The 26,003-nt window shown below is 38.7% G+C and overlaps 1 protein-coding gene across 1 annotated transcript; it reads right to left on the bottom strand.

The window, feature by feature from the left end:
- Window positions 1-1,629: 1,629 nt before the first annotated feature.
- ATP6V1C1 (ATPase H+ transporting V1 subunit C1) lies at window positions 1,630-23,947 on the bottom strand. Its single transcript, XM_086609501.1, has 13 exons — window positions 23,892-23,947; window positions 19,379-19,561; window positions 16,849-16,916; window positions 15,644-15,729; window positions 14,824-14,918; window positions 9,171-9,262; window positions 7,976-8,074; window positions 6,573-6,641; window positions 5,231-5,323; window positions 5,049-5,142; window positions 4,440-4,537; window positions 3,118-3,244; window positions 1,630-2,228 (listed from the first exon to the last, which is right to left on the bottom strand). The coding sequence occupies exons 2-13, from the start codon at window positions 19,508-19,510 to the stop codon at window positions 2,133-2,135; spliced, it is 1,149 nt and encodes a 382-aa protein (XP_086465627.1). The 5' UTR covers window positions 19,511-19,561; window positions 23,892-23,947; the 3' UTR covers window positions 1,630-2,132.
- Window positions 23,948-26,003: the final 2,056 nt, after the last annotated feature.

Genomic DNA, 26,003 nt, shown 5'->3' with positions numbered 1-26,003 from the left:
GGCAGGGGGGTTGGAACTAGATGATCTTTGAGGTCCCTTCCAACCCTAACCATTCTATAATTAAGTTCATTCAGTGCCTGTCAAGTCCATTTCTCCAGCATACCCACATCCCTCTGAGCAGCAAACCTGACTTTGAGCACATTGACCACTTCCCTCACTTTGGGTGGTGGTGTCATTCTGTTGCCCAGCTGCCTCTTGCTTCTATTCATTTGGGAAGAATCTAGGGCTGATTTAGCAGGCACTAGGTCCTTTGAACAGGGGCAAAGCATAGAGCACAGCAGTTTGTACAGTACTTACTGGAATCCTAAGCCTTTATACTGCACTTGTTTGTAGAATGGCTTTGATAACAAAATCAAAAGAAAACAAAGATGAAGAACAGAGACAACAGTTTAGCCTGATTCCTTCTGTGACCAGGGAAGCAGGATTAAATGCTTCCAGCGGACCAGAACAACCGCTTTACCCCGAGACATTTATCTCAAGTTACAATGGGCTCAGAACCAAAATGACTATCTTTGTACACAGTAATAACGAGAGCCAGTGGAAGGAGCGGAGCTGGGTGATAAAGGGGAAAACCACCTCCACTTGCTCCTACACTTTAACAACCTGGTCAACACAGCAAGCAGCTGTTATCTGCTGTACGGAAATGAGAGAGCGCACGGGAGTGCGAGCACAGCTGTACACTTGATCTCACTCTTTCCCCTTTTACCTATAAAAAAATAGTAAGAAAAGCAAATATAATTTAAATAGTACATTTCGATTTTAAGACACTTCAAACCCCATTTCGTTACCAGCAGGTAGATGCAACTGTTGCATTGAAAAGCTAGCCTTCTCTTTTAAGAATCAGAGATCTCAATGCTGGCTTATCAAAGACAGCCAATTCCTCAAAAGTACTTCTGGTTCACGATTAGAGATTCTATAGCTGAAAGCTCTATACTGCTTAGATTAACAGTACGAGTATTTTCAGTTAGGGACCAAAAAATCCAGTGGATACAATACTTCAAATATGAATTTTGATAAATCAGTTCTCCTTCAGCCTCAGTCTTAATTCAAGTCAGTTTTTAGAAGTACTACAGTTTTTACCACGTATGTAGCAACTGGAATATGTAGAGTACTTGTAATAGCTGTGATAACTGCTACTGAAATAAACAATCTCTCTATGCACATTAAATGGAAATGTCATATTCCCTATATCGTAGAAAGGATGCTGCCCCTCAAAAAAACACAGGCATCTGATACTACAGTATTCAAAGCCATTAAATAGTCCCAAGCTTCAACTGGTTGAAAAGAACAAAGAGTTAAAAAAAAAAATCCCAGATCAGCCTAGCTTGTTAGCATCCCAGGTTACTCCTATCCTCTCAATAATACTCCTGTATCTTTTCTTCAGTCACAAAGATATAAACATGAAAAAAACATTCATATGTAGGTTTGGTGGCCAAACAACGTACTTGAGCATTTCTGCACAAAGAAATACCTGCACCTCTTAAAAGTATTTCTGCTGAAGTCAATTGCATTTCTGTACTACTCCACGCAGGATCCAGTATTGGTTTTAGGCCTTAATACATTGCTTCAAGTATAGACACAGCTATTGACAGTTACATATGGTACAAGAAAGTGACACATTTGCACAGGTACATTTATTTTTTCCTGTGTTTACAGTGCTTCATTAGTAATTTTAAACCATTCAGAAAGCACAATTTCATACCAATTTTACATACTTTACATCACAGTTCAACAACGTTAACACAATTGTATCTGCTAAATCAAATGAAGAAAATGGCCATGAACATTTACACTATTCTTCTGTAAACAAGTTTTGTTTTTATAAACAATGGTAAATGGAATTAACACAGACCATCATATGAAAGAGGAATGAGCTTTTCCTTAAATAAATCACTCTGTTTATAAATACTTCAATTCTCTCAATATACATTTACAGACATAATTGGTTAAAAGCAGATTAGCTACACTGTTCTTCAAAAATAAAACATCTAGAGATGGACCACTGTGTGTTAAATTCACCTAACATAAGAAGCAAGCATATGATTAGCAGAGCATTAAAAGTATTACTATACTTCAACCTCACTTCTGTTTGTTTACACTAACACTGAGAAGATTGTCACATTAGGGAACTTCTACTTGAATTCCAGCAAATTACAATCGATCTTGTAGTACACATATGGGTAGTACTCCTGCTGACTGAGGTTTAAGCCTGGAATATCCATAGTTGCCTGCAAACAAAAGTTTTAAAACCAGTTATACTCTTACAATTCAGACTCCTATTCAGAAGTAAATGAAACACTCATATGTTTTAGAAGCAAACAGGCCAGGCAAGACCTCAAGCTTAAATTTTCATGTTCAAGTGACTGTTTAAGCAACAAAGTTAGAACTCTGACAAATCAGTATTTTTCAAAATGAAATACAAGCGCTTTTTCAAAATCTACGTAATTTTGTATCTATAATTCACATCTGTTGCTATAGCACACCAACTGCCACTAAATGGAAGGAAAAGTACTGCAATTATGTTTTACTACTTCTAAACACAGATAGTTTACAAAAAGAATATTATAGGGTACTGAATGATCTAGGAAGTTACATGAAGTTCAGTATCTTCAATTTTCATCTTAATTGTCTCACATCTCCTTTCCCCAAAAAGGACTGAAAATACTTTGGAAAAACATTACATGAAATATAATGTTATGAAAGATTATTTTTAATATTTTAAAATTCAGCTAAAAAGATACGAAGTGTGTTCAAGTTCCCCAAGCCTAGTTTCAGATGAAGGTTGACTTTGTTTGACTGAATTCTTTGAGGATTTAAATACGTATGTAGTCTATAAGATATCTTTCCATCAGGGGTAGGAAAGAACGCAGTAAGAAGAAGTTACATGAAAATTTACCAGACACCTTGTCAAATGCATTGGCTGCAACTTCAAATACCATGTGCTTTGCAAAAATGAAGTAGAAGTAGCATTTTTGTAAGGAGACATAATTTTCTGTACTGTGAAAGAATGAGGGAGAATATGGAGAGGTGTAGCTTTTTAACAGTCAGACCTTTTTTTTTTGTTTAAACAGACTAAACCTAATATTGAAGAGGTGTAGCAGTTACAAAAATACTTACATCAATGATAGCTGCTGCACTGCTGTCAAGGTGTTTGTACAAGTCATACAAAACCTCCCTCAGTTTCTTCATTGTTTTCTTATTAGGCTGAAGCAGCATTGCCTGGAAGTTAACTGGCAAACCATACCTGAGGAAATGAAGTAGAAACCTATGAAAATGCTGAAATAAGCCTTCTTTTATCCTTTCGAAGCAGAATTTTATTTTATTTTGAGGAAGAATTCTATTGCTGAAGAGGAAATTCTACTCACTTTCATTTTTGAGAGACCATTTTGTTTCTACAATTCCTACGGCATCAATAAACTAGAATTTCTTTCTTCAAGTTTAAAATAACAAAACAGAAGTCTAAATGCTTTCAAAATCATTTCAAATCCTTGAGTACTTAGCACAATTCTCAAAGTTACCTGAAGTCTCGGATTAAGTTCTGAACATTCCAATTAGTGATTAGTTTACTTGCAAGACTTGTGTTATACCACTAGGTGGAGAATCTAGTCTCTACTCAACCCTGCTTTCTGAGTGACTGGAAACATTTACCAATATTCAACTCAAGCTCAGCTTTCTTCCTTACTCGAGTCTGTCTTCAAAATAAGCCTGTAGCAACTATGAAACAGACTACATAGAAAAAAAAAAATCACATTAACTTGCTTTTTCTCCTTTGGTTGTCTCCTTTATGATAACTTATCAAAACAGCTAAAGAAAAAAAATCTTTGTTTTCTGACCGACAAAGGCAGAAGTCCTTTCAACTCTAAAAATCCATGTCCTTCTTTCTGCAGAACAACTACAGCTGTTCTTAAGTCAACTTAGTAACTATACTTCTGGATAGATATGAAGAAAAAAGCAGGGAAATTTTGTAGTTAGGATACTGAACAGCTTAATACTGAAAAGTTTGGACTACAAAATTCTTAGAAAGGCATGTTTTAGAGAAAAAGCATACATTTCAAGATGTCAAGCTATATTCCTCAAAGTCTGAATACTTTTTATTCTGACCTACTCACATTTCCCACTTAAATACAAAATATAGTAAGCTCTTTTTACAAGCAGCTCACAAAACAAGCTAAGAATCAGCAGATACACCATGCTGCAACGCACAGAGTATCTGTAATTCCTAAAGCACTGTTGGAAAGACTATCCAAGGGGCAAGATACACCTCAAATATTCCCCAACTGGCAACAAGCTATTGCCATCAGCTATTTTTACTGCCATTCTTCTTGTTTCCTCCTTCACGGAAGACTGGCATTCACGCACCTCAGTTTGGTAAAGCCAAGCTAGATGTAAATTCTTACAAAGTCTAGGAAAAAGAGCACTATTCAGGTCTGCCTTGTTACCTTAAAACGGATTCAACAAAAACTCGTAGTGCTTTCACATGAATCCATGCAATGAAAGCTTCACTGAAATTAACTTTCAGCCACCGAACCAGAGGCCCCTTTGAGAGTGAAGAGGGAAAAAAAAAAAAATTGTTATTCAAGCTTCAGAGAAAGATTCAGCCCATTACGCATGTTTGAGCAGACACTCAATATCCATACCGTGACAACAAAGACAACTTAAAGACAGAGTTCACTATGGACATAATGGCTCAAGGGTGTTTTGATATGAAGTGAAGAGAAATTTAATGAGACTTCCATTGTCTCTTCAGCACACCACCTCAGCTGCCACGGGCTAACTATATTAAGGACCATTTTAGTAATATCTGATTATTTCTGTCTGTCTGTCCATTTTCAGACTTTATATATTATCAGCTGCAAAATCAATACTTGGTTCAAAGCAGCGAGGAGCATTTGTTCTACAGGAAACTCAATTATCCCTGATCAGATTAACTGGTGTCATGTCATCCTTGCAATGCTTTCTCAGAATCACAAGTTCATTACATTGTTATGTAGCAATAACAAGTCTTAGACATCTCATGTTTCCATAATGACCAGTTTATACAGACTTACAAACTGTTTCTTCTTGTCAGTTGACAGTCTATTCATTTCTTCTTTATCCGCTTTCATCTCTTCTTCATTATACTGGAAGTCACGGACCATAAATCTGCATTTGGAAGTGAATAAAATCAGAAGTGGCTATCTAGAGATCCTTCAAAGCATGAGGAACACAACACATACAAAATAAGCCTTACTTATATTCTCTGGCTTTATGCTTGAAGTCATCCACTGCCTTCCTGAACAAGGTGACATTACAAAGGTAACTATCTTGATCCTCAAAGAGTACACTACACAGGAAAAAAAGTGTCAGAATTAATAACGTTCCAGTCACCACAGATCTGATAAAGTCCAACTTAAGCTACTGTGTATCACTACTAGGCAAGAACATAAACGTGGATAATCACACCCGATTAGTTCTCAAATTAAACATCTTATACAGAAAGTAACTGAAAATTTAGCAACTGCTCTTAATTACTCCCTTCATAAAGGATGACTGTTTCCATTTCACATTCAGAGACTTCACTACCCAGAAATACTTCATACATGTTTGGGTATTTGTTCAAAGTTATTTTAGAGAAAAAGGAACTAAAGCTGGTTCAATACTGAAAAGTTTGGACTATAGACTTCTTAGAAATGCGTGTTTAAAAGAAAAAAGGAAACGGATTTCAAACAGAAAAGGTCACAAATTAAAAAGACGTAAGTTGGTAAGAAAAAGCATTTCTTAGGCAGTAAATATAGGGGCTGTCTTTACAATTTCATAGTTCAAGACAATACTGCTTATTTTGAGACTTCTTCTTAGGAATAAAGCTTGAAGAGATTTAGGCTGTTCCTCAATGTCATACTGTCTTCAACACAAGCGTTTTCCAACAGTTTAACAAGTCATCTCTTCTTAAGTTATCCCTAACGTCATGGTTTCCCAGTAATTAAATAAGAATCATTAGCAGATCTCCCATTAGGCTTAAGTTGACCCAACTCAAACGTGAAGTTAGCCAGAGCAAGTTCAGATTTTATAACTGGCATTGAGCTGGTAATATCAGATCTGCCTGATCAAAACCTCACTCTGTCAGTTAAAATTAGCAACACATCCGAAAGACACAAGTTACTCTTGTTTGCACACAAGAAAACCATTTGCTCTTCCAGTTCTTCGTTCTTTAGCAGCTTTCAAAGGGTATATGTAACTTGTTCCAAGTCCTCTGAATATAGGCATAAAGTTTACAGGCTAGCAGCTGGTATTTGTTGCTAAATCCCACAATGCATTAGCTTGAAGCTGAACTTGCCTAACCTGAACTAGATTAACTTTTCCATTCTTTTACTCCTCCCACATCAATTAGTTCGGTAACTTTGTTAACCCTAGAGTTAGATATCCTTTGAATTTTTCCTCAACTACAACATAATCGAGCTTGATCAGAAAAAGCTATAAAGCTAGACACTTTCACAAGTTTTTAACCAATCTCTAAAATTCAAAGTCACTACAGACAAAGAACGCTTACAAAATATAGCACATGCAAATATGAGATTTAGCATTTAACAACTTACTTGCTGGAACGTGGTACCACCATCTCTGCTAGTGTTTCATACTGCTTAACCCAGTCATTATAATTTAACCTAGAGAATATACAGGTTACGTTAGACTTTCAGTACTGCAGCAAGAAACCTTAGATTAATGGACCAAGTTTTTAAAAAAAAAAACGTTAAAAACATTTCATCATCACATCTTCTAATGCAGGTGTAGATTGTCACAAATACACAAAACATCAGGGACAGTGCTCCTCCTCATGCTGTTATTGCTAAATAATTATAGCAAAAGTAAGAAATGTTATCTTCAGTCTTCATATCAATTTATAAGTGTAAAATTTTTGAAATCAAAGACCTGTGAAATTAAATTAGTCATCAATAAGTACAGATCTCAGGGGACCAAATGAACTTAACTGTCAAGGTTTATCAGAAACTCCTTATATAACTCTGCTCTTCTGAGTTACTAACAGGAATACTTTTTTCACAATTACAAATAGGTTCCCCAGAGTCCCATCCCCTTGCCTGAAGGACCACTGAGAATTCTGGAAGCGCTGCCTTTCCATTGTTGATGGTGAAGAGGTTCCACCCTTTCAACACCAAAAACAAGCCAAAGATAAAAGAAAAATAACAGTTGAGCTACACTAACCACCTATTTCCTGCTAAAGCCACTGCAAATCTGTTTTGCCTTCACCAAAGTTTTACTTGTGACAGAGACTACTGCTTCCTGCGATAACCTACTGGCTATCCTTACAAGGTAGAAGCTCTCTTTGTTTCCAGCTCCAGAAAGACAGTCTAGTGCCACTTTCTCATTTTACAAGAGTCTTAAGGGCCTCTGTATCACCACTTTCCTTGGCCAGGGAAAAAGGTGGGTTTTTTGTTGTTTAAACATTTCAGACAGGAACAACCTGTTCCCAGTAAACCTTTGACATGACATGAGCAGTGTCCCATTAGTAGAAACTTAAGATTAAAAAAGCAGTGTTCTGGCAATCTGAAAAGCGCAGAGCAAAGAAGTAAAGAGTCTGCTTTGCTCACCAAGTGGTGAAAGCCAGCACAGTCCTAACCAGGATAATTCAATCATTAAGCCTTCTAATGTAAAACAAGTCATGTTTTACTGAATATTTATTTTCATAACAATACCTTCTGCAACATGACTAGCCATGGCTAGTATTAGGTAAGAGACAGAAGTCTAGTCTTCAGTTTCTTAAAGAATTTCAGGAGCACTCAGCATTCCTTATGATGAATTCTCGTGAACAATGAAATACAGGCACACAGGCTCATCTGCCTCTAACTAAACACGAGTTAGTTCATCCAGGAAAACCTTAAATTCAGATGTTCTTTCTTACAGTATTATAGGGTTGTGGGATCTATTATTTGATTTGAACTTTTTTATTTTATTCTGCTCTTAGGACAAACAATAAACTTACTTCGGCACAATCACTAATAACGTGACCAAATATTCTGAATCAAGTACAAAGTCCTCTTTCTTTACAATATCAGCAAGACTTCTGGTTAGCAAGCTTCCCCTGCAGAGAAACAAAAGACAGCCAGAGTAAATACAAGTTTAAGAATTGGACTCGTCTGGACAACAATTTCCAGTGCTTGATAGTATAACATTTTCAAAAATACATTTTACTTACGCATTCACTATTAGCAGAGCAAACAAAATGTCCTTATATGCATTTTATATCTTACTGTCTGAAGTCACTGAAAGCTTTTATCAGTGGCTCTACTGCTGTCTGTTCATTTCCACATTCCAAATCTCTCACATTTAAGAAGCCAAGTTCTCTTTTAAAAAGTGATTTAAAAACACAAGAACCATTAAGACTATTAATTGTGAAGTCTAGTATATGGAGCCTCTGAGTTACAACTAACCTAGCACAGACCTACATACAGAACCTCAAAAATTTAAAGCAGCATATTGCCTCATATTCACAAAAGACTAAGAACATACACAGATTTAATGGGGTTTGGCTGACAAATTACCATGGCTTAACATGGAATTTATGGCTCACTCATGAAACAGCTATCATTAGTATGACCCACGGTTCCGAATCGGCCAGGAAGCTTGTACCATTAGTGTAATGGTAGGGTTGGATCAAATTAATCAACCATATTTACACAGAAAAACTACTGTAGCTTAACTGTATTTCAGATAATCATCACGTGTACATGACAAGACAGCACACAGTCCTTGTTTAATTTGTTATCTGCATGTATGCCACAGCTGTCTCTCTGTTGGTTAATTTTGAGGTAAGAAACCTAGTAATATCCGTATGCTTAAAACAAACTGGAACGAAGGGAAAGTCTTCTTTGTTTAGACAGACATCGAAGTAGTAGTGTTACACATCACTTTAACAGCAAGCTTCTCAAAAGCTCCAGCAATTTATACTATTTTACATACTTTTGTGTATTTCATAATTGCTTATCTATCACTATCACAAGTGAGCTACTACCAGCAAGTCAGCTGGTAATAAATGTTCTTGTACAGCAGCTGCTATTCAAGATTGATAAACACCTCAAAAATACATTAAGCTTAGAGCCTGTACCTCTTCATGTGTGACTGTTTCCATGGTTAGATAACTTTCCTGTGCTACACTAGCAATAAACAGTGTTACTTACGCATTCTTTCTTTCCAAATTCTGAAGGTTCCCTTTCAGATTATTGTATGCTGAGGCTCTTGCTTTTAGATCATTGTCAATCTGGTTTACTCCCTTAAAGATGAAAAGAAAAGAAACAGTGTCTGAAGAACTAGAATAGTTTTTAAACAATTTCTCAATTTCAAAGCTTAGATCTACCAACAAGAACTTGATGAAGAACACACAAGTTAAAATGTTTATTTCTCTAGTGCTTGAAAAGCTTCACTCAAAACTCAGAAAACTCAGAATTCCTTTAAAGGAAAATCAGTCAATAATAAAAGTTACAGATCATCTTCTGGATGCTACTGCACCCAGGTGATCAATACTCCATCAGCTTGAGGCTACCACCCTCCATCTCAGCTGACAGGAGAGATCATTTGAAGTTTACCTTCCTACTGTGATACAAGTACACTTGTGAACACTGGGTATCATTTCCTCCAGCTGTTCTCTCACTTCTCATAGAACAGAATCATAGAACGGTTTGGGTTGGAAGGGACATTAAAGATCATCTAGTTCCAAACCTCTGCCACAGGCAGGGATACCTTCCACTAGACCAGGTTGCTCAAAGCCTCATCCAACCTGGCCTTGAACACTTCCAGGCATGGGGCATCCGCAACTTCCCTGTTGAGGCAACCCGTTCCAGTGCCTCATCACCCTAAGAAGGAAGAATTTCTTCCTTGCATCTCATCAAAACCTACCCTATTTCAGTTTAAATCCGTTGCCCCTTGTCCTATCACTAAACAGCCTTGTAAAAATTTCCTCTCCAGTTTTCTTGTAGACCTCCTTTAAGTACTGGAAGGCTCCTAGAAGGTCTCCCCGGAGCCTTCTCTTCTCCAGGCTGAACAACCCCAACTCTCTCAGCCTGTCTTCATAGAAGAGATGCTCCAGCCCTCTCATCTTTGTGGCCCTCCTCTGGACCTGCTCCAACAGGTCCATGTCCTCCTTAAGCTGGGGTCCCCAGAGCTGAACGCAGTACTCCAGTGGGGTCTCACAAGGGCAAAGTAGAGGTGCAGAATCACCTCCCTTGAGCTCCTGGTCACATTATACTTCTTCCTCATTAGAGTTTCAGTGACAATAATGACATTACAGTTTCATGAGTAGCAAATCAAGAATTATATAACCCAAAGCATTATTGCTTTGCATCATCTACAACTTAAAAGGAGACTGTTGCACTCTATTTGCCTACTGCAATTTGCAGATTTCCTTGAGATGAACTGCTTTCATCACTCAAAGATGGAATATCAACTAAATGCATCATCTGCCTGATTCCAAATGGCTGTTACTATTTGCAGTTCTAAATATTATCACAATAATTCTATGCCTTTTCTTTTTTTTGCCAGAGCTATTTCCCATTTTGTATGTTCACAAAAGAAAATAAATTATATCACCATCTCCTGTCACAAAGTCATCTTTTATGCTGCTGGTTTACACTGGCAGCAGCTTACAACTATAAAGAAAAAGCTGTTTTATAGAGACTTTCTTCATTTAATAAAAACTTACGTATTTTGGAATATCTGAAGTTGCACAGGGCCAGTTCCAGGGTAGACAGATCAACAGTATTTCAGACAATAAATATATCTGCCTAATCAAGCAGGGGCAGCATTCTACGTTTAATGTCACTAGCAGCCTTCAATCATCTTTCAAACTTTCATATCAAAGTTCCAACTATTTTACTGTTTAGACTCAAACTCCCACATTCAGCTTGCCACTGCTGCTCAAATAAGCCATCATCTTAAATCCATCCTCCAGGATTTATTAGAATGATTACCAAAAATGATTCATTCCCAGCTAAGTAACTTGGTATCAAGTGGAAGAACACAAAATAAATTAAGCAATCAGTAGGTCTTAAACATCCAATTATACTCCTCTCAGCATGTATCCTATACAAGAAAATATAAATAATTTTTTTTTAACATTTTAAAATCAATATACTTAGTAACAGTTGGGTAACTGAAAGAATGTGGTACAGTATTGGTCTGGCACTGTAATGCTGCCTACTCCCTCCTTCACTGCTTCCTCACTCTGGTAAGCAGGGACAAGCATCTGAACGCAGTCAAGGGACTCTCCCTTTATTTGGACTTCGGCCCCTGACAAAACATTTTGTTTGTACACAACACCTCAGCTTGGGGATCCAGATACGATTTCATTTCCACAAAACACATCTCTCAAACTTAGTTATAGAGTGTCCTTGTTTATGGTCACACCTTAAGTTCACTTGTCTGTAGCAGAAAGCAGCTATTAAAAGCCTGAATATTCTGGCAGTTTCATTTGGCAACGTTAACAGCTTGCACCTTTACAGATACAGCAGTGCTGTAGACAAAATACTCTGAAAATAAGAAAATCTACTTTTTAAACGTGAGTATTTAAGGTTATTTAAATTCTCTGACTGATGTAACTGTTAGCAAAGTACGTGGAATATTTCAGTAGGCATCACAAAGTACACCTCTTCACGAAAATTTTTTTATATGGCAAGAAATGGCACTAACTGTTTTGTTTTTTGTTGTTTTTTTTTTTTTTTAGAGCTAGAAGACAGCATTAGGGGAAAAAAAAAAAATCAGAAGCTATTAAGCTAGTACTTCTATGCCTTTAGACTTTTTCCCAGACTGACAACCTTCCCCTCTGCCTTTTTCAAGGATCAAAACTTAGAACACTCTAATTACACACTGTTTAATGACAAAAAGCAAAAAACATTGATATCAAACACTGCCCCTATGAACCAGTTCCATTCATCATTTCCTAACTGTCAATACTCCAATTGCTCTCATTTGTAAAGTCAGCACCCTTTTAAAAGATGACTGCTTAGACAAAAGCCTGTTACTGCTGCACTGTCTGAAGTTTACTGTAAACAAGAACCAGCTTTGCTTCCTCTTAAAATGTTAGAGAATGTGGAACCACACAGCAGAGCTCTTGAAAATGTATTTGTGTAAAACTGCCAAACAAAGCAACTCCTTTTGATAGCAGAACTGGTGGATAACTCATAAATGCCATTGCAAAATGAGGCAGACTCATGATACCGCTAAAGAAAGTATCAATCTAACATAGTGGGCCTATTTTACACATAGCAAAACACAGATACTTCAACCACTTACATAGTCATTGGCAACACACGAGAGTCTTCTTGTAACTGTACAACTGAGCTGTTGTACTTCAGTAGATGGGGTTGCTGAAAATGTTGGACTAGGGCACTAAGGGTATCGAGGTTGTCTCCTTGCATAACAGTCTCATGACTGTAATTTCAAGTATAAGGAATGACTAGATTAAGTGACAGCTCTCACATGGCACAGATCCATCTTCGAAGTCTTCAGTATTGACACAGGTTCACAATACTTCTGAAAGTTAAAAGCTGAAAAAACTTGATGGATAGTTTCAGTAGATTGCCTTTTAATTTAATCATTTCCAACACTGTTAGAATTTTACCTCAACTGACAAAACTCCCCACTGCAGTTGCCATTACACTCATTCTGGCAGACATCAGAATCTGCTGCTATCGTAAGGAGGATATAAAATCATACAGGAAAAGTAGTATCTCATGATTTGACAAGCTTTTCAAGCTATTTTAACATCAACATGTCAAGAGGCTTCACAGATTTTAATTAATGTAGCTCTATCAATTTTCCTATATCTTCCAGTTAATCACATGCCAAAGTGAAGATTTTAACTATGTTAGGGAAAAAACAGCCTCAAGACCTGTGACATTATTTCCTAGATGTCACTTCTACAAGAACGTAAGGCAATTCCAGTCATCTTCCTTCTCTTTTCCACTTTATAGACACACACCTGTAGCTCACGATTGAAAACATTTTTCAAAATATTTGAAATTAGATGTAATACATAGGTGTCCTTGAAGCTGTCCTTATAGAAGACAGGTGCAGCTACACATGCAGAGAAATGGAAACCCTCAACAAGATGATTCATACTGAACTCCAGCAGACCTGTTTCTCTGCATTTAGTATCTAGTCTAATAACTCAATGAGGTCTCTAAATTAGAGAAGAATTTAAACCAGTTATTTAATTTAAAGTTTAGGTTCTGGAGTAAAATCATCTGCTTGCAGCAAAGTTGATCTAGAAAACTCCAGGACACAGGATAACATGCACTGAATCCTTGATAGTATTTCAATAAAGGTCATATTCCTTCACATTCTTTGTTGTTTTTTCAACAAACATAATTGCTACAAAAACAACTTCTGTGTTATGGCAACAGGTTAAGTTCCAGAAATGAGACAAAACACCGTTGAAGACATTTTCTTTTTCCTGTTTAATTCAGTAACTTTCACTCCTATTCTAAAGCCAAACTGAAGGAAAGGAACTTTTTTAAGAATCACTTCCTTGATAAGACTTGTAGAAACCACTTCTCTCTGTCTTCTAATGTTCTCTCTATCTCTGCCCACCAAGTTCCTCTTCACTGGACTGAAACTTCATGTCTATACCTGCCAAGTAGCTGCTGTAACAGCTGAATGCTTCATTATGATACTTTCTGAAGAAGCAAAAGCTTATGTACTTAAGTAGTGTCAGATATTAAGATCATTATTTCATATCTGTGGGATATTTTTAATGTGCAGATCTTAAGAGTCCTAAGTCAGTCAGTCTTCCTCCAACAAAACTCCACACTGGAGATGTTTTCCAGGAATAGTTACTGAATGTAATTGGTGTAGTAAATTCAAGATGAGTAGATTCAAGACAGCTCCAAAGAAAATATCAAAATGAAAGTGTTGGTTGCACTTAGTCAGCTACGTACCATATATTAAGATTCTGTAATGTCAGCAAAAGATTTACACTAATAGTTTCAGGAAAGAAACTAACATCTAGAGAATCTGCAGTTATAGCAAAACATGAGTGTGCCAGCACTAACCCCCATCCCCACCCTGATTATTGTTTCCACATATTCACCACCAAAGACTTTCTCTATAGGTACCCAGATCAGCTGCTTCTCTTTTCCTGGTTACGTATTTTATTGACACAGATAATTCCAAGAGCCAGTTAGCAGATTACAGAAAACAAAACAAAAAAAAAAAGAAAAAGCTGGGAAGATATTAAAGCAAGGGTAGCTTACAGAGAAAGAATTCTTTCACTGTTTGAATACAGTAAGTCACTGCTGAGGACCCCATCTACACTCACAGCAAGTACAAACCAAATTAAGTCCTCTAAGTGCAAAAAACTTTATCAAGGTAAACACAGGAGAAAACCCATGACGACACTCGAATTAGCTTTCCTTGCATCTAACATTGAAGTCTTATTTTTTCCCCTTACAACTGAGGGCCACAGCTTTCAGAAGGTAAGTTCCCTAGTTCACTGCTAAAAGCCCACAAAGTTTGAGAACATCAGACAAATGGCATGCCAGTACAGCAAAATTTAAGTGACATAATTTGCTAGCTATTTATTTGTTAGCTCAATGATTTTAGGAAATAAAAATCAGTAAAGACAGCACAATGGCCTTCAGGGACCATTCTCCAAATCCTATCCCCAGCCTAACGTACTACTTTGGTTACGAAAACACAGACACTCTTACCAGGTTCACTACTATTGTTATCAAAGTTACATTAAGCTAACAAAAATAGACAAATACCTTTGAGTACCAAGTTTTGTGCATAAATATCTCAAGTTGAAGTAAGAAAATCTTATAAAATAAATTACCTTACCTTTGCAATAATTTCTGAAATATTCTTCAAGGATTGCTTGATTGGATATTTGGCCATATCCCACTGGAACCTTGTTATATAGGTGACCAAGTCAACTAAAATTTTAAAGAACTTTGTTAAGACAGACAACAAAAAAGGCTGATGTATTACGTTCTATGTAGGATTGCTATAACAGAAGAATACTGTAACAGATTGTGGGCCTCCACATTTGCGGACCCTGTTGCTTGAGAAATTTGAAAATAAACAATCAAGTTGTAAGTCATCTGTGACCTCTGCCTTCAGATATTCATTTCTGCACCTCTGTAGACCCTAGATGGTATTTACTACTAAGTCAATGACGGCTAGAGACGCATAGACAAGACCAACTATTTTTTTGCTTTGTGTAAAACATGCACAGGAGAAGGAAGGGTTACAATGGAAAAAAGGAAGGCAAAGATCATATGGATCATCTGAAGCAACAGTTTTGTACAGCTATGAGAGAGACTAATCCAAGCCCCTATCTAAGAATAACTGCGTTAATCAGGACTGCTGCACTTGTCTTCATGTTAAGCCACTCATATGAGCCTCTCTTGCATCAATACAAGCTGCATTAAATTTTATGAAATGGCTACTGAAAACAAAATATCGATTTAGAGACCAGTGTAACTCTAATTTCTTGCCATTCTGGGTCCTATAACTTGTTTCAGGGCAAGTGACTCACGAAAAAAGTATTTTCATGTCTAAACTAGGCTTTCAGAATGTCATAGAGAAGCAGCGTTCAGTATGTTTAAGGATCATTGCCTTCCATTTTAGGATGCACATATTTTGGTTAACACTTTACCTCCATTAGCCAGAAGATTCTCCTGAACTTTATCTTTACTGTCTTCTAGAACATCAGCCATATACTGTGCTACTTTCTTTACAACACTGAAAAATGAAAAATAAAGATATGAAAAAAAATGAAAAAACTGACATTTTGCGAAACATCGTTCATCAAACTGATCTGAAATTGCCTAGTAAAACAATTAAGAGATTGGATCAAAAAGGAAGAGTAGATTGCTTTATAGATAAGCTTTCCAAAAGCACAAACTGGGCTCAGTATCCAAAGGAGACCAACTTAGCAGACACATGCCAGAACTTTATTTAAATCCTTTTCTAGTGCTGCTATTCATCAGTTCTCAACAAGGTGAAGCTACTTCCCTTGCCTCCACATAGTAAGGGTTGAGTTCAGGCGTAATCTCACTGTACTCCAACCTTTTTTTCAAGTCTGTGGTAATTTCAAAATCCTAACCCCTTTCTAAGAATACAAAGTGAGGTAGAAATCATCAATAACCCAAAGCAACCATGACAACGAAACACCAAAGATAACAAAGATAACTGAAGAGCTATGGAGAGCCCTAAGCCCTCATGAGATCTGACACACAACACCTGACTTCCTCACTAGAAAAGCTATGTTTAATATTACTCACATGTGTCATGCCAAATAGTTTCCTTTTCTATTTAAAAACAACTGCTTCTCTGCTTAAAACAGAAGATGGCTTCACAAGCTCTGGTTATGGGAAGTTTTGTTACATTTGTTCAGTATCACTTTCAAAGGACTATTAGTTTCTTCAAAATGAACAGCTTTTGCATTTTAATACTCATGCTGTTTCACCATCTCTATGGATTAGCGAACAACGTGACTACCTTCTCAAAGTCTGTAAATAGTACTCTAACTTGGTGAAAGAACAGTTTTTACTCCATTTCATCATCACTTCCTGCAGCTGTAAGGCTCAATTCTTAACAGCTCTCCAGGACTCAGCAGCACACAGCACTACTATAGGGAGAACCATCTTTCATCAATGCATAATGTCACACTGTTCCAGAAGTTGTTCAGATACTAGGAAAAACAGCAGCTTAGCTAACTGAAAACTTAGCTTGCTGACTGCCTGCTGAGGATCAGTATAAAACCAAAAAAGTTGAAAATAATCCATATACTGTTAGGACTCAGCACACCATCGCATAATTTTTACTAGCATGCAAAATACTAGAGTAATGAACTGTTACCCCTCCACAAACGCATCCAGTTTAGCCAGCTCATCTGACAGACCAACCAAAACATCCAGTGTGCCAACCTAGAAGGAAAGATCAAAATGCATTAGGAGTTGTATATCAGCATAGAAAGATAAAACCAAATTACAATAAAAGCTAAATCTCCTGAACAGATAGTTTTTCAGAACTACAAAAAATACTATACTCTAAGATTTCAGACTTGTTGCTTTAACAAAGTCACGCCATGTCTGATTTGCTCAAGATACCACTAAAGCATCACTGTATCTCAGATCTAACTCACTCTAGTTTGGTGCACAGTTTCGGTACATTCCAACCATCCGAAACATGTTAAAACAACATTTTCACTGGGAATTGGCTGCATTTCCCACAAGTCACTTGCTTCAGCATTTGATTTCCTACTTCAGACTAAATCTGAAATTTCTGTGATCAGGTATGTCAGTGCTGGAGGCAACCAGAACATCCAAAACTTTGAATAGACAAGAGTACTGCAGCAGTCAGACCAACAAGAGTATGGACTTTTTGCACCTGGAGTAATGGAATATCTAGCTTGTCTACACGCTTTCACTCTTTCTTGCCTTCACCTCCAGAAAACACATTCTTCCCTAATTTCATGTAATAATCTAGAGCAATATGTCTACCTTTCTGGGACCAGAGATTACATTTACCATTTTAGACTCTCTATAATTCAAACATGAAAATTACAGCATAGTAAAATACTCCGTTTAGCTCTTTCATAAACAGGTCTTAAACGGGTCTAAGACATCAAAGTGTAAAAATTAGTATAGCTATGCTCAAGTTAAACAGCCAAAGTGTGATTATTTTTAAATATGTCATGTATCAGCGTTCTTTGGGTGTCTCTTCAAGTACTTACACATTTGTTCATTCTGTTCAACAAAAGTAGGAGATACCTCCAAAAAGACAACTCTTCATGTCTCTAATATTTTAGCTACTAGTTTGTATTTCTTGCTGAAATATTATTAGGCATAAGTGAATCTTCTGTCTAGTCAAGATGCTATTAACATTATTTTTAGCCTAGCACCTTTGTTCTATGTATTTGATCACTCAACTTCACATGATTCCTGTGGTCTTTAGCCTTGAAGAAGAAAGGAGCACAATTACTTAAATTACATTACAATCAAATCACTTTCCATGGCCCACCCTCTTCTGAGCTACATGCAGAATATGGAAGCTAACATTTTGACTAGTCACAAGCCACCGGACAAGTAAGTCTTTAAGCAATAAGGCTGCTGTTCAATGGAGACTAAATCACTGTTTCAATGAGTTTTAACTAAAGGATCTCACTCCTTAAACAGTTTTACCAGGTGCACAGAAGCCAGACTACTTCCCATTGTATTTAAAGTATAGTCAGCTTCTTGCCCTTTAGGAAGTAGAGTAGAAACATAAACAATTGTTTATAACCCTAAGGGGCCACACCAGTTTTCAGTGATAACTTTTCTAAATGCTGTAGGCACCCAACAGTTTGAAAGCCATCCTGACTCATGTCCAAGGATCTCCTGGGAGGAGACGGACGTTTGTTGTAGCTCCTTTTCTTACCTCTACTAGTGTATCTCTTGAAGTAACTCAGGACAGTCTACATGTGAATGCAAGATATGGCAGTTGGAAGATCCTCTTAAAAGACACGCTGAAGCACTGTGCACCCTGTGTCTGTTCCTTAGCAGAGACAGAAGCAAGGCATCACGCCACCTGAACTTGATCCATTCTGTAGACAGAGATTGGTGGCATTTTCTCCTCCTCATTTTTTATAAGCTTTTACTCAAACTGAGCTTACAATTCTTCTTGTTCAAGAAATATTCAGGTGCCAGGATAGACCTTTTCTTAATGAATACACTGGCTCATAACTTTTCCATATCCTGATAATTGTATTAAACCAAAAGAAACTGCTTTCAGATTTTGTTTCACTTCGCTTCTCACAGTAAAAATTCAAACAGTTTTCTTCCCATTTTCTATAAACACACATTGGCAGGTCATGCTACAATGCTCAGCTGGAGACAACCACCACTCTAACAGAGGAATGTTACTTCTGGACAGAGAAAAGGCAGCAGCTGTTTGATCAACCTGTGTTTTACATCAAGCACTGCATCTCAGCCAGAAAAGGAGAAGCACACAATTCAGAAGTAAAAACCAAAATAAAAAACATCAAAGGAAACTATATCATCTGAATACTCAGATCAGAAGTCTCCATTTTTCTTCTAATTTTGTTCTCCAGCTAACTGCTAGCAGTATGAGGTCAAGACTACTATCCCTGGAAAAACTGCTGTATTAGCTGAAAGAACACAACTTGCTGAACCTTTAAAACTTACAGAGTGAAGAAATTTTAACGTAGAATTTCAGTAAAAAGATAATTGTTGTCTAAATTATTTTTTAGATCCACACACAACCATCAAAAGTCAGCTGTTCCCTCTGAAAAGTCTGCAACTATTCCCCATCTAGAGCTTTAGCCTAAAGACACAAAGATAATGTAAAACAAACATACTTCTTGGGACATGACATGGGGCTTACATACCTTCAAGTCTGGAATATTGAACTTTGAATTAGTAGAAAGATTGTTATTTTTTGTAGTTGCTGCATGTAGCTTCTCCCATGTCTGTTGACAGGTTTTTTCCCCAGGAGCAGAAATCAGCCAAAACTCGGTCATTTTTGTGTCTTTATCTTGATGCTTTCTGCTTCCGAAGATAGAGGCAAGATGCTAGCAGAAGGGAAGTCGGGAGAGAAAGAAAAAATATCTGACATTAGTTCAGGATTCAAAGCTTTGCCTGAAGAAAAACATCTCATTCCATGTTACTAAAGTGCAGTTCCAGCCACTGCCAGAGATTTTACCAAGAGTACCACGTGGTTTCAAATCTGTTTTTTCCTATCTTCCAAATCACACTTGCACAGTTAGGAAGTCTTTTTAAACTGTCAATCCTGCAAATTAAAGCTGGCTGAGTTTGCAACATTAGCATCCTTCAACTGCAATTCCACGAAAGATTATAAGGAAACAATCTATCTGAATAGAAATCCAATAAAATAGGGTCCAAATAATATTTTCACAGCTGTATATATTTTCCAGCATCTGTACAACTGAACTTTTTCTCAACACACACAAGAAAAAAAAAATCCACTCTGATGTTACAGCTTTTGCAATCACTTTTCAGATTAGGACAGTGAATCCAGATTCCTATTTAGTAAAACAGATGGAACATTGCATTCTTATGTTTTCCACTAAAACATAAATAGCCCTTAAAGAGCAAGTATAACGTTTCCAGAGATTGTATCATCTAAGGAAACAGTTAGATGTTCACAATGAGACAGTCTCATTCCCTGTGTGACAGATTGGGAAAACAAGCTCACCATTAAAAATCTAAACATCTTTTCCCGGGGCGAAAAAAAAAAAAAAATCTTTAATAGATCCATTGCAAAGAATAATTGCTTTCAATAAATAAAGTTTTTCAATCTTTTAAAGTTAGTTTTCAAAGACTAACTGTTCAGACTTCACACGATGACTACAAGTCTACCACAAACAAAACTGCAGTAACAAACACCTGACAGACTCCCAGCAAATCTTTTCTCATGCTTCAAAACCAACGCACTAGAACACTTCATGATTCCTTAATATCAGAGGCAAAAATGGTTCATTCAAGTGAATAATCAAGGTCTTTTCCTACCGTTCAAAATGAAGAGGCAAAGCTGGAACAGTTGTAACTCCCAGCAATGACTAAGCTTATGGACTTCTCTTCCTCCCTCACCCTTTTGTGTCTGTGTGGTTGGTTTTCCTGAAGCTCTGTTCCATTTCTAATAGCCATGGGAACTAGGATGATTCCCCATTTCAGCTACCTACTCAATGGAGGTATTTTCAAACACATACAAGGGAAAAAAAAAAGCTTGGTAGAAGAGTTTTAAATGTTTGTTTCTATAGTTGGTTGGTGGTTTGTTTTTTTTTTTTTAATGTAAGGGGGGAATGAATTTGAAATCACAACTATGCGGAACAATGAACAAGAAGTGGAGAAAGGAGAAGTGCTACAGAACAGTAAAAACTGAAATAGATGCTAGTCAGCCAAAAAGTACATACTGACCCACACTGTAAAATGAAAGGTATGAAATTTAAAGAGAAGGACCACGGAATAAAGCAGGAAATATCAAGTGTTCAAATCTTCTAAGCACATTGACAGGTATTTTAAGTAAACTACTATTTTATTCCTTTGATCTGCAAATAATGGTATACAGCCTGCCTCGAGATTCACCACTGTGGTGAATTTATTCTTTCTTCAGGTCAACAGGAGTTTTTAAATTGGCAAGCCTTGGCATCTCAGCAGCCTGCAAAACCTGCCAGTCTCTTTTTGGCCTTAACCTTAGAATATCAGTTACATCGATATTATCACTTATTAGCTGCACCTTGCCCTGAAAAGACTTATCTGTACTTTTGACAGCATTTTAAAACTACATTATTGCAAGCATGTGATCGACCACAAATTCTAGTCCAACGCAGACTGGGATCTCAATGTACTAAGCACTGTCTATATAAGGATACAGCCCTAACTTAAAACATCTGCAATCTGAAGCATTGTACATTGAAACTTAAGTTACAGGGGGAAAACCAAACACAACAAAAACAAAGAAATAAAGAAGTTATGACAAGCATGCTGGCAGAAGCAAGCCTTGTTTAGCTTTTAGTCTTCTTATATCCTAAGAAAACCTCAAAGGCACGGTTGAAATTCTTAAGCACTTGGATGATAAAATTTCTTTCCTTTCTCTACTTTGCTTGTGACTGCAACTAAAAGCATTAATTAAAGCTGAGCACCTAAAACAGAAGCAGGGAGGATAACCCCAACAAAAAGCTGCCTATCAGCTATCATCTCACCTTCCTCACTCCCAAAGACCACTAGCTGCATCATTCCAGTCAAATTTTCTCAGGCTTTCCTGCTTTGAGGCTTTTGGACAACAAGCCAAGGGAATAACCAAAACCAGGTAGAATAAGCAATAAGGATGGACAAATGAACTATTGTTTACACCCTGTACCTCTTGACCAGCACTTTTTTGTAACATACTATTGAGTAGAATTTATCATAGCATAGTCTCACCTAATCACTGTTAGCTATTTTTGCGACTTCCATTGTTTCTTACGTACGCTCTTACGAGAAGAAATATTCATAAATGGATATCTGCATACACAAATGGAATTGTCTACAACACATAAACCTATCAGTTCAAAAACATTCAATACTATAGCACATGTATAGTTAACAAAGCTAATGCTTTCGAGGTGGTGGTTTCTTCCTAAACATCGTCCATTCAGTACCCCACCACACCGTGATATTAAGAGAGTAGGAACTATGGTCCTAGTTCTGCTTAATATGGGTAAAGCCGCCCATTGAGGATGGAAACTGCTTCTGAGACACCATCGTAAGTATTTTCTGTCCAAATCCAGCAAACTGTTTGCTACACGACTGAAGAAAAAAAAAAAAAGGCCAGAAAAATAAGAATCAAAGTTTATACAAGAACCTCTCTATAGACCATGCTGAAGCAAAGTTCATGACTTGGAGGAACAAGGAGGTTCTGGAATTTCAAGATTACATGTGGCACTAAGCCAAGCTACCTTGATATTTATGATTCCCCAGGTCATGAAATTACTATTTTAATACTGATCAACAGAACCGTCAGTATCTCAGAAAAAAACTCCTAAATCTTGGAAGACCAGTGGTTCTTTGACCCATCCTTATCTTGTTTAGTACTCACAAAGAATACGAGTTCTTGCTTCTAAGGGCTTACTACCAGAAATTCATTAGAACACGCTTTTCTCTGAGCAGCATCTCATCGAGTTTCCCTTGTTACTTTCTCACAAGCATACTCACAACGTAACTTTGAAGTCTTCCACATGCTGTTACAAAGAGATTTAAGTAACACACACCTTGCCAAGATGTTCTGCTAGTCAAAGAAGCACAACTCATATGAAATGCCTGAAACATTTATTCCCTTGAAACTTACCTGGCTTTGAGTTCTAACTACTCTTAATGCCTAAAGTAAGTTTGATACGTTATTTAAACTGTATTTTGCATTAGTACCTGTAACTTATACTGCTTAATTTCTATGTTACTAGGAAAGCGAACAGTAAGAAAAAAAGAGAATTCCAAAGAAAAGCCTTTTGTGCAGTATACTATAATCTAAGCAATAAAACCACTACACAGCTGTTTCAATGCTGTACCTGGAAACACATGTAGCAATGTCAAAACAGAATCCCAACTAAGAAACTTTGCACTGCATTTTTCAAAAACAAGGCTAGAGGGAGGGAACAATTGTTTCTTCTCTCCTATTTAGCTCATCAAGAAAGCTCAATTCACTAACGTGGCTTAGAAGTCTCCTGATATCCAGCACTAAGTTGCCAGGATGTTACTTCTTCAAGCTCACCCTCAGAAACAACTTCTGACGCTTGGCGCTCGGCCTCCACTGCCTCCATGTTTCGCAAACGGAAGCGGCCACAGCGAGGAAGCCAAAGCTAAGCCCAGGAAGATTCCACAATGGAGATTTCACACGCGCCTTGTGCAGGGGCAGTCTGAGGCTGGCGCACGGGATAGGGGGAGCTGGCTTTGCTCTCCCCAGAGCCGCTGATCTGGATCACAGGGATTAGATGACAGTTCCCATAACCCGGGCAGACAGCAGCTGCCCCAGCAGCCACCGGCGCAGGCTCCCAGGACCGCGCTTTCACTTCGCCCTCCGCAAGACAACAATCCCACAGCGGCTACCTCGCTCCCGGCGCAGAAGGCCAGCAGAAGGGTACAGGGCAGCCCCGACACCCGGCAGCCGCCGGAGCGGCAGCGAGGCCTGCCAGAGGCCCTGAGAGACGCGGCGGCGGGCGGGCGTCCGCGGTACAGCCGGGCGCGGCCGGCTCTGCCCTTCGCGCCAGGCCCGGCGCGGCCCGCCGCCGCGGGAGGCCGGAGCGAGCCGCTTGGGGACGCGCCGCGGCCCAGCCCAATCGAGGCCCCCCTCCTCCCCTCCCCTCTGCCCGGGCCCGAGCCCCGCCGGCGGCGCCCCACGGCTTTTACCCGTCACTGCTCCATCCCCCGCCGGCAGCCGCAGCCACCGCCGCCCGCCCGCCAGCGGGTCACGTGAGGCGCCAGGTCAGCTGACACCGCCGCAGCGCCGGTCACGAGACGGCGGAGCGGAGAGGGGCGGGGCGGGGCGGGGCGGGGCGGGGCGGGGCGGGGCGGGGCGGGGCGGGAGGTGCTGACGCAGCGGCGCCGACGCAGTGGCGCCGTGACTGACAGGTCCGCTCGGGGCGGCAGCACCGCAGGTTCGAGACCCGCCGCGGCGGGGCCGGGTGCGGTCATCCCTTCACTCCTCCCCGCCGCACCGCTGGGGCTCGCCCGGAGCACCGCCGCCGTCACGGGCACCGCCTGCCGCCTCGGGCCGCCGAGCCGAGCCGAGCTGAGCCGAGCTGCCTGCGGGCGCCTCAGGGCGGCGCGCACCCAGCGGGCTCCGGCAGCTCCTGGTAAATCTGGGCTTGGTGAGAGAAATCTGTGGGAAAACCACATATGGGTCAGAGCGGCCTTGTTCACCGCAAGGAAGCCGAAGTTGCAAAGGCGGCTTTATACAGTTTTGACCTTAGGGCAGAGAAGGATCGTCAGGGTTGAAAACGTGTGTGCTCATTCCTGCTGCGGTCGGCTGATTTTCCTCGGATCGGCTCTTGGAAAACACAGAGTCTTGGAAAGTGCAATGGTATTTCGGTGATCAAAACTGTCAGTATATATGTACTTAAATGCTATCGATCTGCGGTGGAGGACTTGGGAAAGAGGACAATATGCATGCAGGTGAAGTGTGGGAAAAGATGGACTTACAAAGAAACCATTGCAGTTTTATTTTGGCACCAAACTCCATTTTTCTTATCTTGCACAGTAGTTGCTAAATAAAAAATAGCCAATTGTAAATTGCTATATTACTAGAGAAGCCAGTTTCTTTTATTGTGTGAAACTGCATATCATCTTAATTGACAATATTATCTGGAGAAAACAGGAACCATATACAAAAAGCAGACTACTTTGGTTTGCTGGCTTTGATGAACCGAACGAATCATTCTTATTTTTCCTTCTTTTTTTTATTTCAAGTAGACAAGAGTTGAGGCCATCCTATCGCTGTAGCAGGCAACTGCAGCACAGAGGGGGCACAAATGTGATGGCAAATACCAAAGAGGTAACTTGATATAGTCCCAGCCCAGCAAAGGATGTGGCTGCATGTCTCTGGGAGCAACTCCTCTAGTCCAGTGGGTTTCTTAAGTGTTTAGAGATCTAGTAGCTCCAAACTCTGCTTAGTCAGGTTCAAAGTACAAATGTTGTTGAACACCTCTTAATGTGGCAAGTCAGTCTTCCTTTGGCCGTTTACGTTGTTCTTCGACTCCCAGAGGCCTCTAAAAATGCTCCCATTACTGAACTGCCCCTAGCTGTACGCTCTCGGCATGCTCCAACTGGTACAATTTAGTTAAAGAAACTAAAATTTCTAGTATCGGTATAAAAAAGCATACTTTAAAATAACTCAGTAAAACAAAAACCCACATTAGAAATGGGCAAACATTGTTAAATGCCTGCATTACAAATTCCACCAAGAATCATTTCTTGATGGCTGAATTATTAACATTCAGTCTTCAGTGGAAATAATTATAAAACTTCACAATAGATATGTTTTCTCTTTATTATTGCAAGCCGTTTCCTCAAAATGTGGCAATATATGCCATATGCCAACACTAACTAGCAAATGCAAGTCATTATCTCTGTTATTTTTGGAACAAGATAAGATTTTTTTTGAGTGATCCGTAGCTCCAAGCTATCAGACGGAAGCTTGGCATTAGCCTCTATAAATAAACTGCGTAGTTAGTTAATGATACTGTAAAATAAGTACTTAACAGACGAATAGCAAGCATTTCTGACCTGCATGATGACAACATGCTTGTAAAACCGCAGGAGGGGATTCTGAGAAGAAGGACCTATGATCTGCTACTTAAAGTCCACGGCCTAACGTTGTTGGTTTTATTACAATATTTGCCATTTGGTTAATTAAGATTAAGGAGGTAGAAAGCAGGCCAGTAGGCAATCTGTAACTTTTCACTGGAAAGCAAAACAGGAAAAACGAATTAACACAATTAAATAGTCAGGATATCAGCACCC

This window comes from Tauraco erythrolophus, chromosome 3 (assembly GCF_009769465.1).
Source record: "Tauraco erythrolophus isolate bTauEry1 chromosome 3, bTauEry1.pri, whole genome shotgun sequence".
NCBI lineage: Eukaryota > Metazoa > Chordata > Aves > Musophagiformes > Musophagidae > Tauraco > Tauraco erythrolophus.
Note: the sequence above shows the minus strand (reverse complement) of the source record. Positions and strands in the feature narration are given on the sequence as shown.